Source organism: Lactuca serriola, chromosome 9, assembly GCF_051521515.1.
Source record: "Lactuca serriola cultivar US96UC23 chromosome 9, Lser_US96UC23_V15, whole genome shotgun sequence".
NCBI classification, from domain to species: domain Eukaryota; kingdom Viridiplantae; phylum Streptophyta; class Magnoliopsida; order Asterales; family Asteraceae; genus Lactuca; species Lactuca serriola.
Window position 1 is genome coordinate 175,531,055 of NC_136416.1, and position 14,457 is coordinate 175,545,511.

Sequence of the window (14,457 nt, forward strand, 5' to 3'; positions counted from 1 at the left end):
ATCAAAATTTGGAAAAAAATTGAATTCGACAATCAAAATTAAGCAAATATAATGGGAGGCAAACATTTTTTTCCATTTTGTTTTGGGCTCCAAATCAACGCGGGAAGTATACATCTATCTCACCGCCAAAACTATGAAGATCAATCCATCAGATGAAGGAAAATCCGGTAAATTTGCTAACCACCCTCAAATTAGGACGTACTAACAATGTATTATTTAAAAGACTTTTATTTTTTCAGCCATTGTATGGTTTTTCTCTAGGTTATATCGATCCCAATTGGATTATATTTCAGTTCATCATTCGACAACATTCATCACGCATTTCTACTATAAGTATATTCTCTGTATATGGTGTCAATGTTATTGATTGTATTGATTAGGGGATTATACATAAAACAGAAATTTTTTGATTCTTCATATTACTGTGCTTGTTGCACACCAAATGTTCGATGAAATGTGTATGTGAAATTTTGTATGTAATATAAGTTAGTCATACTTTTTTATTAAACATATAAATAATCAAACTTAATTCATATGTTTCATGTCAACAGAAGAATCATGGAGGTGAACAAGGAACAACATGAGGATATGCCTGACTATGATATGGAATATGAGCACGATGATGGAACCCAATTTTATGAATCGGACACAGTAGATGGCGAAAATAATGACATTGAATACCATAGCCATTTAGATTCGGAAGAGGAAATGCAAAGCAAAGTTCCTACAAGGTCACCTAGGAAGAGGGGACTGACTCGATTGCCAAAGCTGAAGACCGAGTATGTCAATTCTGGTGGTAGAAAAAAGCGTGTAAAGTTTGATGAATTCGGTAAGTTTACAGGGAAGAATAATGCAGTGTTTGTTAGTTATTTGGGAGATCTTGTCCGCGAGAATGTGGGATTAAGTGCTCTTTGCTGGAAGAAAGTAAAACCGGAAGTGAAGGACAAACTTTGGGAAGAGATTACAGTAAATATTTTTTTTCACTTTTTTTAAGTGCATCTCATATTTTATTTACAAATCATGTATTAAATACTAACAAATTCATTATTGTTTCATTTTAGCGCTATTTTGAAGTTGACGAAACTGGAAAACAATTTGTGATGAATAGGCTTGGTATCCTTCTACGAAACTTCAGAAGGAAATTGTATGCAACTTACATCAAGCCACATCTAGGGAATTCCAAAAAGCTTGGAGAAATCCTTGTTCGATATCATGCAATAATTACTGAAAAAGATGATTGGAACAAATTCGTGACATATACACAATCTGAAGAGTTTAATGTTACAACTTTTTCCCAAAACTTCTTCATTTATTTATCATAAAATTTACCAAAAAGTGCTTGAGAAATCTTTTTTTTTGACAGGTTGTGTCACAAAAAAACAGTCAAAGCGCGAAAGATGTCAAAGTACCCTCATCGGATGGGACGAGGGGGGTATACTACTCTTAGGCGGAAGTTGGTAAGCTTTGTTTTTAGCTATATGATCCATTATATTACCTTCATAGTATTCTACTTAACAGAATTTTACTTTATATTGTTTACAATTTAATTTTTTTTATCAAGATTGAAGAGAAAGTGATTTCAAAGGAAGAAATGCCCCCAAGGTCAATTATGTGGTGTAAACGACGTGAAAGTAAAGGAGTATTTAAGGATGAAGATGTTAAACTCATGGCGGATAAACTAGTAACTTCAATAAACTTTTTTTATTACTATTACTGTAAAGATTTTAATCAGTTTTATTAGGACAATAATTATTAATATTTTGTGTGCTAGATGGAACAAGAAAAGCAGATAAAAGAAGGACTAGTTAATGTTGAACCAGGCACGGATGCCATGACCTTAGTTTTTGGCAAGGAAAATGGAGGATTTTTAAAGGGTGTCGGCACAGGAGTCACTTACAACATATATTTCAATGTTCCTCGCAGCAAAGGATCATCTAAAGAAGAAATTAAAGATCTTAAAGTTGAATTGCATAATGGAAAACTTGAGCTTGAGAAAACAGATGTTGAACTCAAGGATTTGTCTATAAAGGTTAATGAACAAGATCAAACACTAAAGCTAGTTTTGGCTCATCTTAATGCAAAAGGAGCCGACTTTCAAAATCTGTCTCATACTGTTGTAAGTAATCTTATTAACAACATGTATTTTCAATGTTACATCTAAATTGCATTTTTTAGACATTTTCCATGTTTCTTTATATTTCCTAGGGTATTTCAAGTGACAAGATTGTTAAAAGTAGTGAAACAACTCCTGTTAGTCTCAAAACCAAGCAACCATCAGAACCTGTAACACCAGTATGTTATCATTTTATAAGATAATCATTGATATACTTTTTTGGTACTAATTTCTGTTTTTTCACTTGGGACTTTAACTTATTTAGGTTATTGCAAAACCCACCAAGATACAAGTTCAAACCAACTCTGCAACCACAACTCCCGATACACAATTGATTTCCATGAAATTTGCAACGGTAGTATATGCTTACTTTACAGTTTTCAACACTTTTAATTTATCTTTTACATTAAAATATAACTTTACATATATGTATTAAACATTTATATTAGGCAAATACAAAACCCACCAGAAAAGTTGTTGACTCTAAGACTGCCACTATCAATCTTGACATACCAATAGTTTGACCAAATAAACCCCTTCACCAGGTAAGTGTTTTTTACATGTTGAATATACATTTCTGTCCTTTTTTTTCTGATTCTAATATTACTTATCATTGTACCCAATCAAGTGTACTCTATCACATCCGTATAAAAGGAACATCGTTGCTCGTGGTACCATTCACTTATCATCAGAAAGACAATTCATTCATGGAGTTCCTCTACAAGATGATTGCTATAAAGTTTCCATTGATGAAGTGGTAATAAAACAAGCATTTCTACCCCATAAAACTAGAGAAATCACATTAGTTAAGGATGCATATAAAAGTTTTATTCCATGGCCAAAATATTTTGTGCAACCCGAGTCAAAGGTTTGTTTAATTATGTTCACTACTTTGTGCATTACACTTTGTTTTCTTCATATAGTAGTATACTAAGGTTTTGATGAACTCAATTTTTTTGTTTCAATGTTGTTGTTATAGGTACCAGAAATTATATCACATCAAGAACATCAACATCAAAACTCAAAGAAAATGAAACTAACTTACATCTCATCTGATGCCCTTCTCAAGAAGACAAGGAGTAATACAAATAAGAAGAATGCCTAGTTATGTTTAGGTTTTTGTTGGGCTGAAGATAGTTTTGATGTTGCGTCTTTTGGGCTCGTTAGTTTAGCCTTGTATTCTCCGGTTTGGGCCTGTCCAACCGAGAGCCTTTTATGTATAGTATTTAAGTTAATGCTTGCATGCATATTAGGTTAAGATTGCAGAGATTTTCGATATAGCGATTCATCAAGAGTATTATATTTCCTGTAATCGTTCTTGTAATCTTCTAATCCTTTACAGTTGATGTTCTTAATCGAGCTCTTCTAAGGATTTTATTTAATCATTCGACACGTTTGATTCAAGCTGTTTTGTTCTTATTATTGCGTTTTTGCTGTTTCTTATTCATATACTTGTTCAAGATCTAATCGATCTTCATAGATTAAAAGTTGTTTTAATCCCATCAATTGGTATCAGAGTCAGTACCTCACACTACCTCTCAACCTCAAACGTAAGAAGCGAAACCAACCGAACGTTCGGGTTCGGTTCAACCATCTCACTCGCTCATTACTTCAAAGGTAGTTTTTCTGTGTTGTATATTTCTTGTGCAAAATTTGTTTTTCTTTGTGTAAAAAGTTTTTCCAAATTGCATATCTAAACTCCTTGGTTTCTTAAAAATTTTCCAAAACCGAAACCTCCAGAAGGTTCGGGTTCGGTTTTTCAAAATTTTCCTGAACCGAAACCAACCGAAGGTTCGGGTTCGGTTTTTCAAAATTTTCCTGAACCGAAACCAACCGAACGCTCGGGTTCGGTTTTTCAACTTTTTCCCAACCGAAACCAACCGAACGTTCGGGTTCGGTTTTTCAATTTTTCCAAAGTTTTTTTTATCGTATTTTTTTCTTTTCACTCTTTTATATTTTTTTTAAGTCTTATTTTTTTTATTTTTTTTATTTTTTATCTTTTTAAATATCAAATCTCCAAAAATATTTTTTTTCTTTTCGTGTGCTCATTTGTTTATGGGAATATATTTTATGGCTTACTTAAGTGTCCCTAGAAGCATGCTGCTGTATGTGTCCCAAGCCTCATAAGATTTTGAATAATAGCCTTCATGACCTGGTAAACACAAACCTTGTCTTCCCAATAAGGCTAATTCATTTATTCTAATCGTGAGCTACCTCACTCTCTTCTCACATGAGTTCAGAGTCTCCTGCTTGGTCCTTATTTTCGCAGCAGAGGTACTATGTTTTCTTTCACCATCCCCACTACACTTCTCCATTACATTCGTTTCATCACTGTAACCCTTGAGACTCTCAGAAACTACCACTGAGGTTTATGGTTACACAACATCTGTGTTTATGATCTTAGTTTCGTGCCACTACGAGCTGAGTGAAACCCAAAAATCAACACCAACGAATTGACGGTGACAAATTAATTTGATCAAGAATTCACCAATGAATTAACGAATGTACCCTTATAAAATCTCAAATTTTCCTTTGCGTGATTCCTATGAAATTGTTTCACACCATAACATTTCTTCCCAAGGAATCCAATTTTAATTTTTTTTTATCTGAGGTTTTATATTATTCCAAGCCAATATAAAATACATTCCTACCTACTTGTTCAACAGACTACACCGGTCTCACAAATACTTTGTTCACTTTCTTTCTTATTTCAAGAATAGAATTGAGGAATCAAAGCGAAACCACCCTTAATTAGCCTAATTAAAAGAAGCCTTTCAACATTTCTTAATAAATGTTTGATCGTAATTCAACGGGATTCCACACTAACACTTTGAGGTCTCTCTTGACCTTGAAGGAAGAGATTCGTGTCCGGGATCATCAGTTTCGTGTCATTATTGACATCACAGATTATCCTAAAAAGAGTTGCTTTATTTCTTTATCTTTTACACTCTTTGCACGAAAATCCTAGATTTTCAAAAATTCCGTTACTAATTATTTTACAGGCTGGATTATTATTGGATGGTTAATAATGAAGTTATGGTCAGCAATAATCCACGTGGCAATTTAATTCAAAAATGGTGTTTAAAAAGGGATAAGACGAAAGGTTGCTGACTCGGCGGGAGATTAAAAGGATTGAATTTCAAACGACAGTAAAAAGTGGGCGCGTGTGAAGGTGAAACGGCCGCGCTTTTACTGACATTTATGGACGCGTGTGCGATTATCAAGCGTCATCTCTCTGGCATTAAACGCGCGTGTGGAAATGGAAACGGTTTCTCTCTCTGAAACGGCGCTTGTTGGGTAGCGTGATCCTAGGAATCTGACACTCTCTCTCCTACGTGATCATCGCATAAAAGATATCAAACGATTTTTCTCTCTCCAATTACTCACTATAAAAGGGCGTCTACAACACTATTTACCTTTTTACTGCTTCCGGATTTTCTAAAGAGCAAAAACCTCCAAAGTACTTCACTGTTCATCTTCTTCTCCAAACCTGCAACAATGGCTGAATCTTCATCTGTTCATGCAACTTCTCAGATTCTTCCAATCCGTCCTCAGCAATGCCTAGTCATTGATCTGAATCCACTGGCGTATGATTCCTATATGTCGCCGGTCATTGAATGTCTCAAGTACTCCCAGCTTGCTCCTGCACTGTCACGAATTGAAACGGTGCCAATGGTGGCCTTATCTCAGGTCTACGCGACGGCTTACTACGACAAGGCCGTCGACAGGGTATTCTTCGAAGTGGCAGAACACAAGACGTCGATTTCTCGCCCCCGTTTCTGCACCATGTTAGGGTTTGCTGCTGACCCGTCGCGAGTTCACCCGGAGACGATTCCGGTTGGAATGTTGTACAACATGTTTTACAACATGGGCTACACAGAGGTTCTCACCTCCGTCGCCAAGTTTAAGAAGTCCTGCCTACCGCCCCAGTGGAATGGGTTATTTACAGTTCTCTTCAAAGGGCTGTCAGAGAGGAGCTCAGGATCTGACGGTGCAAGTCGTCTTTTCCTTTCAATAATGTATGGGGTATACAATGGGATAAACTTGGACTATGGGTTTGTCCTTTGGCAACAACTGATTCAGAGCCTCTCTTCCTCTTCCCGACACTCTGAGGTGTCGTTGGCCCGGTTCTGGATCTTGATCACACGATGGGCCATGGACAAGTTTAATATTTCAACCGCCGATGGTGCATCGATGTCTTCTATTGGTACGTTTCATACCAAGAAGATCATCGTATCCGATGCATCAAAATTCTCATTCATTGGCTCTATCCCGGAGTCGATGTATGCTGATGTGCCCGCCGATAGCAGACTGATCAGGACGATCAAAGAGTTTAGGCAAACTGGTCCGAGGGAACTGACACCGGACATGCTGCGATCGATTCATGATGCTGATAAACCGGTGGCCAGGGGCAAAAAGGGTGACAAAGGGAAGCAAGTGTCCAAAGCTCCAAAGGGACCTTCTCCCAAGAAGCGCAAACAACCGAAGACTGCTTCATCCCCACAGCCAAAAAGGAGGAAGACCCAACCGAAGCGAAAGCTCGTTATTCCCTCCTCATCAAGCGAATCCGAAGGTGGGAGTTCGGAATCTGAAGGATCACAAGGAGACGAATCTCCTCAACGAGGCAACACACCCCCTCGTTCCCCAACCCCGGAGATGGAACTTCATCAATCCCCAGTTCCTTCACCTCCACCCACAATACCTATTTCCATTCCCACCATAAACCCCACTATACCCCCAACCTCATTCCCTATACCCCCACCCATATTCACCACATCAACCGAAACACCACCTGTCACCGAAACCCCTCCTGTAACCGAACCTCCACAAACCGAAACCCATACACCACCACCACCCGAAACTAACCCCCCACCCACTCAACCTGAACCAACCAAACCCATAACACCCCCAGCTTCACCACCACCTCATTCTCCAGAAGACGCCTCCGATGGCGACGATCAATACCTTGGTGGTGATCACATGAATTTTGACTCGGTTTACTATAGTCCGTTTCAAGTTCAAAGTGATGAGGAGGATGATGCTCCAGTGACAAAGAAGCATCTTCGCGAGCTTAACGAGAAGGTTGATCAACTTCTCGCATCCTCTTCCAATCAGCAGTCATCTTTATCTGAAGCTTCCCTTCAGAAGATAGTTGATGCCTTCTCCAGGGCTCAACATGATTCAGTGGCCTCAGCAACTGCTGTGATAGACGCCTCCACCCGAGCCTGTGAGGAAGCGACCGAAAAAGTCGATAAACTATTCTCCGACGCAACTGTCCTGTTAACAACTTTGCAGGAAAGCGCCGACGCCACAAAGACAACTCTGGAACCGATTGTTCAGCAATTGGCCAAGTTCTTCTCGACGGAATTGACTTCGTTCGCTACCCTCAGACAAAATATCAGCGACGACAACTCGGCACTCCGTGCCTCCATTGATGCCCGCCTGGCAAAGCTACAAGAGGATCTTGCAGCTGAGAACTCTCTAATGGACGTTTTGGCGCGTAAAACAACCGCCCTAAAGGTCAAGAGCACACAACTTTCCAACTCTCAAGAACAATTGGAAGCTCTTCGATCCGAGAGGGAAGTCATAAAATCGTGTGTTTCGGATGTCCACGCAGCATTATCAAACATCCTGGAAGCACATGACCCCATCCTGAACCATTCGGTGAGGCGTACCCTCGCTGAAAAGCTCTCCCCGGCCATGGAACTTTTAAGCAAAATTGAAGGCCTACCGAGTTTTGTGTCCATTCCGAAACAAGGGGGAGATGAGAAGAAAGGATCGAAACCACCTCCTTCCTCCAAAGCTACTCACACCACCGAACCACCCCCAACTGGTCATGCCTCGGGTTCGGGTGTGAAGAACAAGGGCAAAAACATAGCAGAGGGAGGAGATGAAGATGAAGATGAAGACAAGGAGACCATTGTTGACTTGTTAAAAAGAAAGAACAGTCGCAATGCTGAAGATGATGCCAGTCGTGTGGCGCGTGAGGCTGAAGAAGCCGAACGAAAGCAAAAAGAAGCCCACGATCTCCTTGAGAGCCGAAAGTTGCTCTTCCCTGCCTGGACCAGGGATTGTTTGATAAAAGAGGCCATAGAGACTCCAAGCATATTATGGCTCGAGCCGGTGATATCGTTCGACTGCAACAACACCATCGATTCGCAGTTCGATATACCGCTGACTCGAAAGGCGTTCATCTTCCACGCCTTCTCTAACATTTTTGAAGTCCCGCATCCGAACGATGAGCTTGACAGGGAGCTTATTGACTTCTATCTGGAGGCCGCTCGCCCTCAATACCTCACATGGAGCGCCCAGAAGATTGTTAATTTTCGGGTGCTGAAGCCTTATGCCGTGGGGAGATTTACAAATGTCAAGTTCAAGCTTATCCGAGGATCTGCAAGAACTGCTCACAACATCACCCTGGCGGATCTGCCCAATCTAAATCCTCATGACTGGATAGTCTTGTACAATATCCTGCTGACAAATGAAGCCGAATATGGTCCCATCTTAGACCATGTCAAAAGGATGTTGGCTTGCTACATCATGGAGGTTGCCCAAATGGATCAGGAGGTCGCCACTGTTTTCAAAAAGAAACCGAAAGTAGCACCAGTGGGATCGGCCAGTGATCTAAACACAATGCAAATGGGTAAGATAGATCCGAGGCGAAACTCTGTGATGTTCACTAGAGCCGAAGGACAGAAATGTCTCTTCGCTTTAGCTGACAAACATCTTTACACCACAACTTGCTTGGAGCACGTCTTATCAATCGTCAAGCGGTGTAAAGACAATTCGGCTGATGACATCAAGTACTTCAATGATATGATCAATTGGTACATCCGGTTTAGACAGACCATCCTCTCCATAACCAAGTGTTTGTTTAGCACCGTGAAGAAGAAGGTACCAGCTTCAGCTTCCGGCCCAAGTAAGAAGTGAAAGTCTCGCTCCAAATTGACGCAAAGGGGGAGATTGTTGGGCTGAAGATAGTTTTGATGTTGCGTCTTTTGGGCTCGTTAGTTTAGCCTTGTATTCTCCGGTTTGGGCCTGTCCAACCAAGAGCCTTTTATGTATAGTATTTAAGTTAATGCTTGCATGCATATTAGGTTAAGATTGCAGAGATTTTCGATATAGCGATTCATCAAGAGTATTATATTTCCTGTAATCGTTCTTGTAATCTTCTAATCCTTTACAGTTGATGTTCTTAATCGAGCTCTTCTAAGGATTTTATTTAATCATTCGACACGTTTGATTCAAGCTGTTTTGTTCTTATTATTGCGTTTTTGCTGTTTCTTATTCATATACTTGTTCAAGATCTAATCGATCTTCATAGATTAAAAGTTGTTTTAATCCCATCAGTTTTGGTTTATGATGTGTTTGATTTTTTTACCATTATTTAAATTCTTGAAATTAGAACAATTATATTTTTTTTTTTGTATTTTAATTAGGAATTTAATATATGGATTTTGATTTCAATTATTACTAATATCAAATTATGAATTTTGCTTTTGTTTCATATTGTTGGGTTTGGTTACTTTAATTTAAATTATTTTGATGTGTCTAAAATTATAGAAAAAGTAACAATAAATATTAAATTAAAATGGCTTTAATATAAATTTGGCCATATTTTATTGGTTTTCAATGTCTCTAAAATTATACAATGGTTACTTTACATCATTTTTTAACGTGTGGCTAAATGGTTAACAATAGATACCATAATTGATTGTTGTTGTGACTAAATACTAGCAAATCGTCATTTATAAAATTAATTATATGTGTCCATATACCTAACATGGTCATGTTCACCGTAATTATATGTATCTAAAATATACCCAATAGTCTTATTACGATACCGAATAGTCCTTAATTTTGACAAAATGTGTGTCTTTATAATACTTATGATTGTATTTCACTTAATCATGTGTCTCTGTACGATAGGCTATAGTCACAAAAATTGATTGTTTTTTGTGACTAATTATTAGCAATTCGCCACTTATGAAATTAATTATATGTGATCATTTAGCAAACATGGTCATGCTCACTGTAATTACATGTTTACAAAAGATACACAATAGTCTTAACAAAATATAAATTGTGTGACAATATAAAAGAAAACAACTACGCTAAAACATCATGAATGTCACAAGTTGGTGATATACAGTCACCACAGTTACTAAATAAATGTGTCTATTGACGGTTTAACGCTACAATATTAGATATTTAAGTAAAAAAAATTCGTACACATTTGTCACACTTTTATAATACGGCCACATGTTTTCATCTCATACGGACACTATATTTTAAAGTGACCATAAGACTCATATGATGACGTCACTTCCGTCACACTTTCAGTGAAAAAAAAATGTCACTATATACATATAGTCACACTTTTTTGGTGTCACTGATTCATTTTTCTTGTAGTGTCTCCTATTTTTTTTTTCTCTTCTTTTCTTTTTCTTTGCTAAATCTCGGGAACATGCGTTAGCTTTTTCAAATCGAATATCACTAAGGAAATGTGATAGTTACCGAATTTACGATTATATTAAATCAAGAGAAAAAACAAATTTTGATAAATATGTTAAAGCTTAACTTGACCAAAATAGCCGGGCTTTTTGCATCCTTTCCTATCAATGGCCCAAAAGAAATTTCATACAATTTTGGTTTCTTTTTTAGAACTACAAACTATAGTCTCTAAGAGGATTTGAACGGTTGAGAGACATTTTTCTCCAACATCTACTAACATTGATAGACTATAAGCTCTTTGAATACAATTGTGGTTTTATTTAAAGTTCTTGTAATGTTTGTCTTTTTTCCAAATAAATATTTTTGATCCCTAAGTATAGTTGATTTATGCAATTTTGTTCCCAAAAATAATCATTTTATTTGGAACAAAAGAACTACAAAATTCTCACATAAGAGGACCTAAATTACAAAGAAATACATCTAGGACCGAAATTGCAAAAATAAGTTATACTCATGCACCAATAATATATATATATTTTTCCATTTTATATGCAGAAACTTGTTCCACTAGGTGAAAGGGATGGCAATATTGGCTTGGGCTTGTAGTTAATTTTTTCAAATAATTTTAAAACAAAAACTTTTGATTCCTCAAAGACCTTGTTTAAGACTCATTACCCATTGACGATGATCTTGATTTTGTATTAAGTCGTTCTTTTTGTATTAAGCCAATAAAAAAACACTCATATACAACCCATCAACCTAACTTGTATCCCCAATCCTCATTAACTTGTCCACTAATTGATTGTTTGATGGTGACTTATGTTTTATTGATTGAGTTTGAGGATCAAGAATAGATCGTTGTGTTAAAGTATTGGCATAAGTACCATAAAGAATGCATTAAAAGTGGTTGATTAGAATGAATAGACACCCAATTTGGCAAAAAGAAATAGCACTTGATCTTGATTAAAAATAAATGGATAGTACATACACATATAAAGTCATAAAAGAGAGACAAATAAAACCAAAAAAGATCACGACAAAAAATCCAAAAAACATCAATGAAACTAAGAATAATTGTCGTTTGAAAGCTAAAAATAAATTCAAACCCATTTCCAAGTTTCCTTCAACAAAAGCGTCTCAAATCATCATATAAAATAAGAACACAATAAATTTTTAAGCAATTTAAAATAAAAATAAAAAAAAAAAACATTTATTCTTAAGCGGAACAACAACCAACTTTCTTAACAGCCGAAACATCATCCTTACTCCCAACATTAATCGTCTGTCCTTTAGGCAACCCCAAAGGATCATCCCCGGCATCAAGCGCCTTTCTACTCACCACATGATGTATCTGTGTCAACACTTCAGTAAAAGCCGTTTCAACATTCAACGCTTCAAGAGCCGATGTTTCCATAAAATATGTATTTTCCTTTTCCGCAAATGCCTTTGCTTCCTCTGTGGGGACCGCACGTAGGTGTCGAAGATCCGCCTTGTTTCCTACTAACATGATCACGATGTTTGAGTCTGTGTGGGCCCGGAGCTCTTTTAACCATCTTTCTACGTTCTCAAAGGTGACGTGGCGGGACGTGTCGTAGACTAGTAGGGCCCCCACTGCGCCACGGTAGTACGCGCTTGTGATTGCTCGGTACCTTAGGAAATAGTAATGTATATTTATTGATTTTTTATTATAGAATTGTACTTTGGAAAAACTACGTAGGTAGATTTTTCAAATATATATAATAAATGAAAATAATTTTGTCGCTTGTTGTCTTCTAATGCATTATGTCACATGGCTTTTTCTTATTATTTCATTTTATGTTATTTTTTCCACATGTCATTTTATTATATTTTTCATTTTATTAAATTCCACATGATAGTTACATGCAATAATAAATGAGTATTGATTTTATTAATGGAGTTTCTTTCTTAGTTCAAAATTACTAAATTAAAGTCTCATTAGTTTCCTTTTTTATTTATCTAAATTATTTGTTTAAATTTAAAAAAAAAAAAAGAAAAAACAGTTTAATTTTAATAATTCAATATTTTTCTTATTTTTTTTATAAATTCAAACTTCTCAAATATTTAGAATTTCAAATTTAATTTTTCTTTTAAATAAACTTATATAAATAAATGAAAGTACACCTTTTGAAAAAGTAAAACAATAATATTAAGTTTGAAAAATCTAACTAGTTATAGGCTTACAGCAATATCATTCAAATATGAAATAATTTTTATTGCTATAATTGGGTACATTATTAAAAGTATGATATTCAAATAAGGAAAAAATTGGAAGTATCAAAGTATAAAGTGAAACAAATTTTACTGTTATAACTGGTAGATTTTTGAAGTATGATGTTTGAATAAGAAAAAAATTTAGGTTTTTCAAAATATAATGCCTTAATAAAAAAAACAGAAGTACTTTGGTTGAGTCAAAAGAAATGAAAGTACTGTTTTTATGTCACAATAAAACAAGATGATATATTGATATGTATTTTTAAAAGATGAAAGGGTAACCTAACTATTCCTTTAGTGTTAAGTAACCAAAAAAAATTTAAAAGAAAATATCTTCTATGCAACAAACGTGTCTACATGGTTCACTTTGTTAGCCTCAGAATGTGGTATGCATACAACTTCTAGAAGCTAAAACTGTTAAGCTTCATTGACAGTAAAATGAAGAACAAAGAGTCAAAGAGATGATCATACTTAAACTGAATATACCAAAATTAAGATCGCAAAACTGGAGAAATCTTTTCAACATTTGAAGAGGAAAACAAAGAAACCATTACAAAATTATAATCCTAAATATAATGTGGAGACTTTTACAAGAAAAACTAAAATCGATTCAACGATTGACATGAAAAACAAGCATTTTTACTCACGGATACAAAAGGATCTCGAATTTTGGAACAAAGGGAGTGTGATCGGGAAGTGTATATAAGTTATTAACACCTTCGAAAACGATGAAGATATAAACCCTAGAAATATATGATAGATCGAGATCTTAGGTAAAAAAAAAAGTAAATAATCAGATCTTAAAGTTCGGAGACCTTGAAAGAAGAAGAAGAAGAAGAAGAAAACTTCCAATTTAAGAATCTCATACCACGGGGTATACAAGTATATTCTACATATGAATCCAAGATTCCAAACATTGAAACAAAAAACAGACTTGTAGACGGATACATAGATGCATAGTATACACAGATGTGAAAGTTCATGAGAGAAACGAACCTTTCTTGTCCAGCAGTATCCCAAATCTGAGCCTTGACAATTTTATCATCAACACGGATACTTCGGGTAGCGAATTCGACGCCGATAGTTGACTTTGATTCGAGATTGAACTCGTTCTTAGCAAATCTAGAAAGCAAGTTCGATTTACCGACACCAGAATCTCCGATCAGAACTAACTTGAACAGATAATCGTAGTCATCGTCGGCTCTGTAAGCCGCCATGATTAGATACAGAAATGTAAAATTAACTTCGAATTTCAGTGTCTGATGAACAAGTTGAGATGAAACTACTCCGCTTCTACGATTATCAAGTCTTATGTGGGTTTATCTGAAGATCACCGAAATCGTGTCGACAAGATTCACGAGAGAGAGAGAGAGAGAGAGAGAGGCGGGGACGCGTTTCGAAATTGAAGATTCAAGAGATAAATGTTTTGATTTTTGATTTTATTTGAAACGTTTCTTCTTTCTTTTACCGAGAAAGATCAAGGGGGAAAAAAAACGCACATAAAAATAATGTATGATATTTGTAGGAGGTATCTTAAAATAATCAAACATGTAGGAATTGTACAATAATAAAGATAAATATATTTTCAATAAATATCTTAAAATAATTATGCAAATGCAGATGGTGAATTTAATTCTACGACCCAAATTCACAATCAT

General features: G+C 36.1%; 1 protein-coding gene across 1 annotated transcript; it reads right to left on the bottom strand.

Annotated features, from left to right (window-relative positions):
- Positions 1-11,641: 11,641 nt before the first annotated feature.
- Positions 11,642-14,253, bottom strand: LOC145072180 (ras-related protein RABA1f-like). Its single transcript, XM_079018564.1, has 2 exons — positions 13,796-14,253; positions 11,642-12,216 (listed from the first exon to the last, which is right to left on the bottom strand). Exons 1-2 carry the CDS (start codon positions 14,014-14,016, stop codon positions 11,784-11,786), a joined length of 654 nt encoding a protein of 217 aa, XP_078874690.1. The 5' UTR covers positions 14,017-14,253; the 3' UTR covers positions 11,642-11,783.
- Positions 14,254-14,457: the final 204 nt, after the last annotated feature.

What these genes read in the sequence shown, in the direction of transcription:
- LOC145072180 (XM_079018564.1), bottom strand. Translation starts at nt 14,016, where the DNA reads ATGGCGGCTTACAGAGCCGACGATGACTACGATTATCTGTTCAAGTTA. An exon ending in GATACTGCTGGACAAGAAAG is followed by an intron (nt 12,217 to 13,795) that starts GTTCGTTTCTCT and finishes CTATTTCCTAAG; the next exon opens with GTACCGAGCAATCACAAGCG.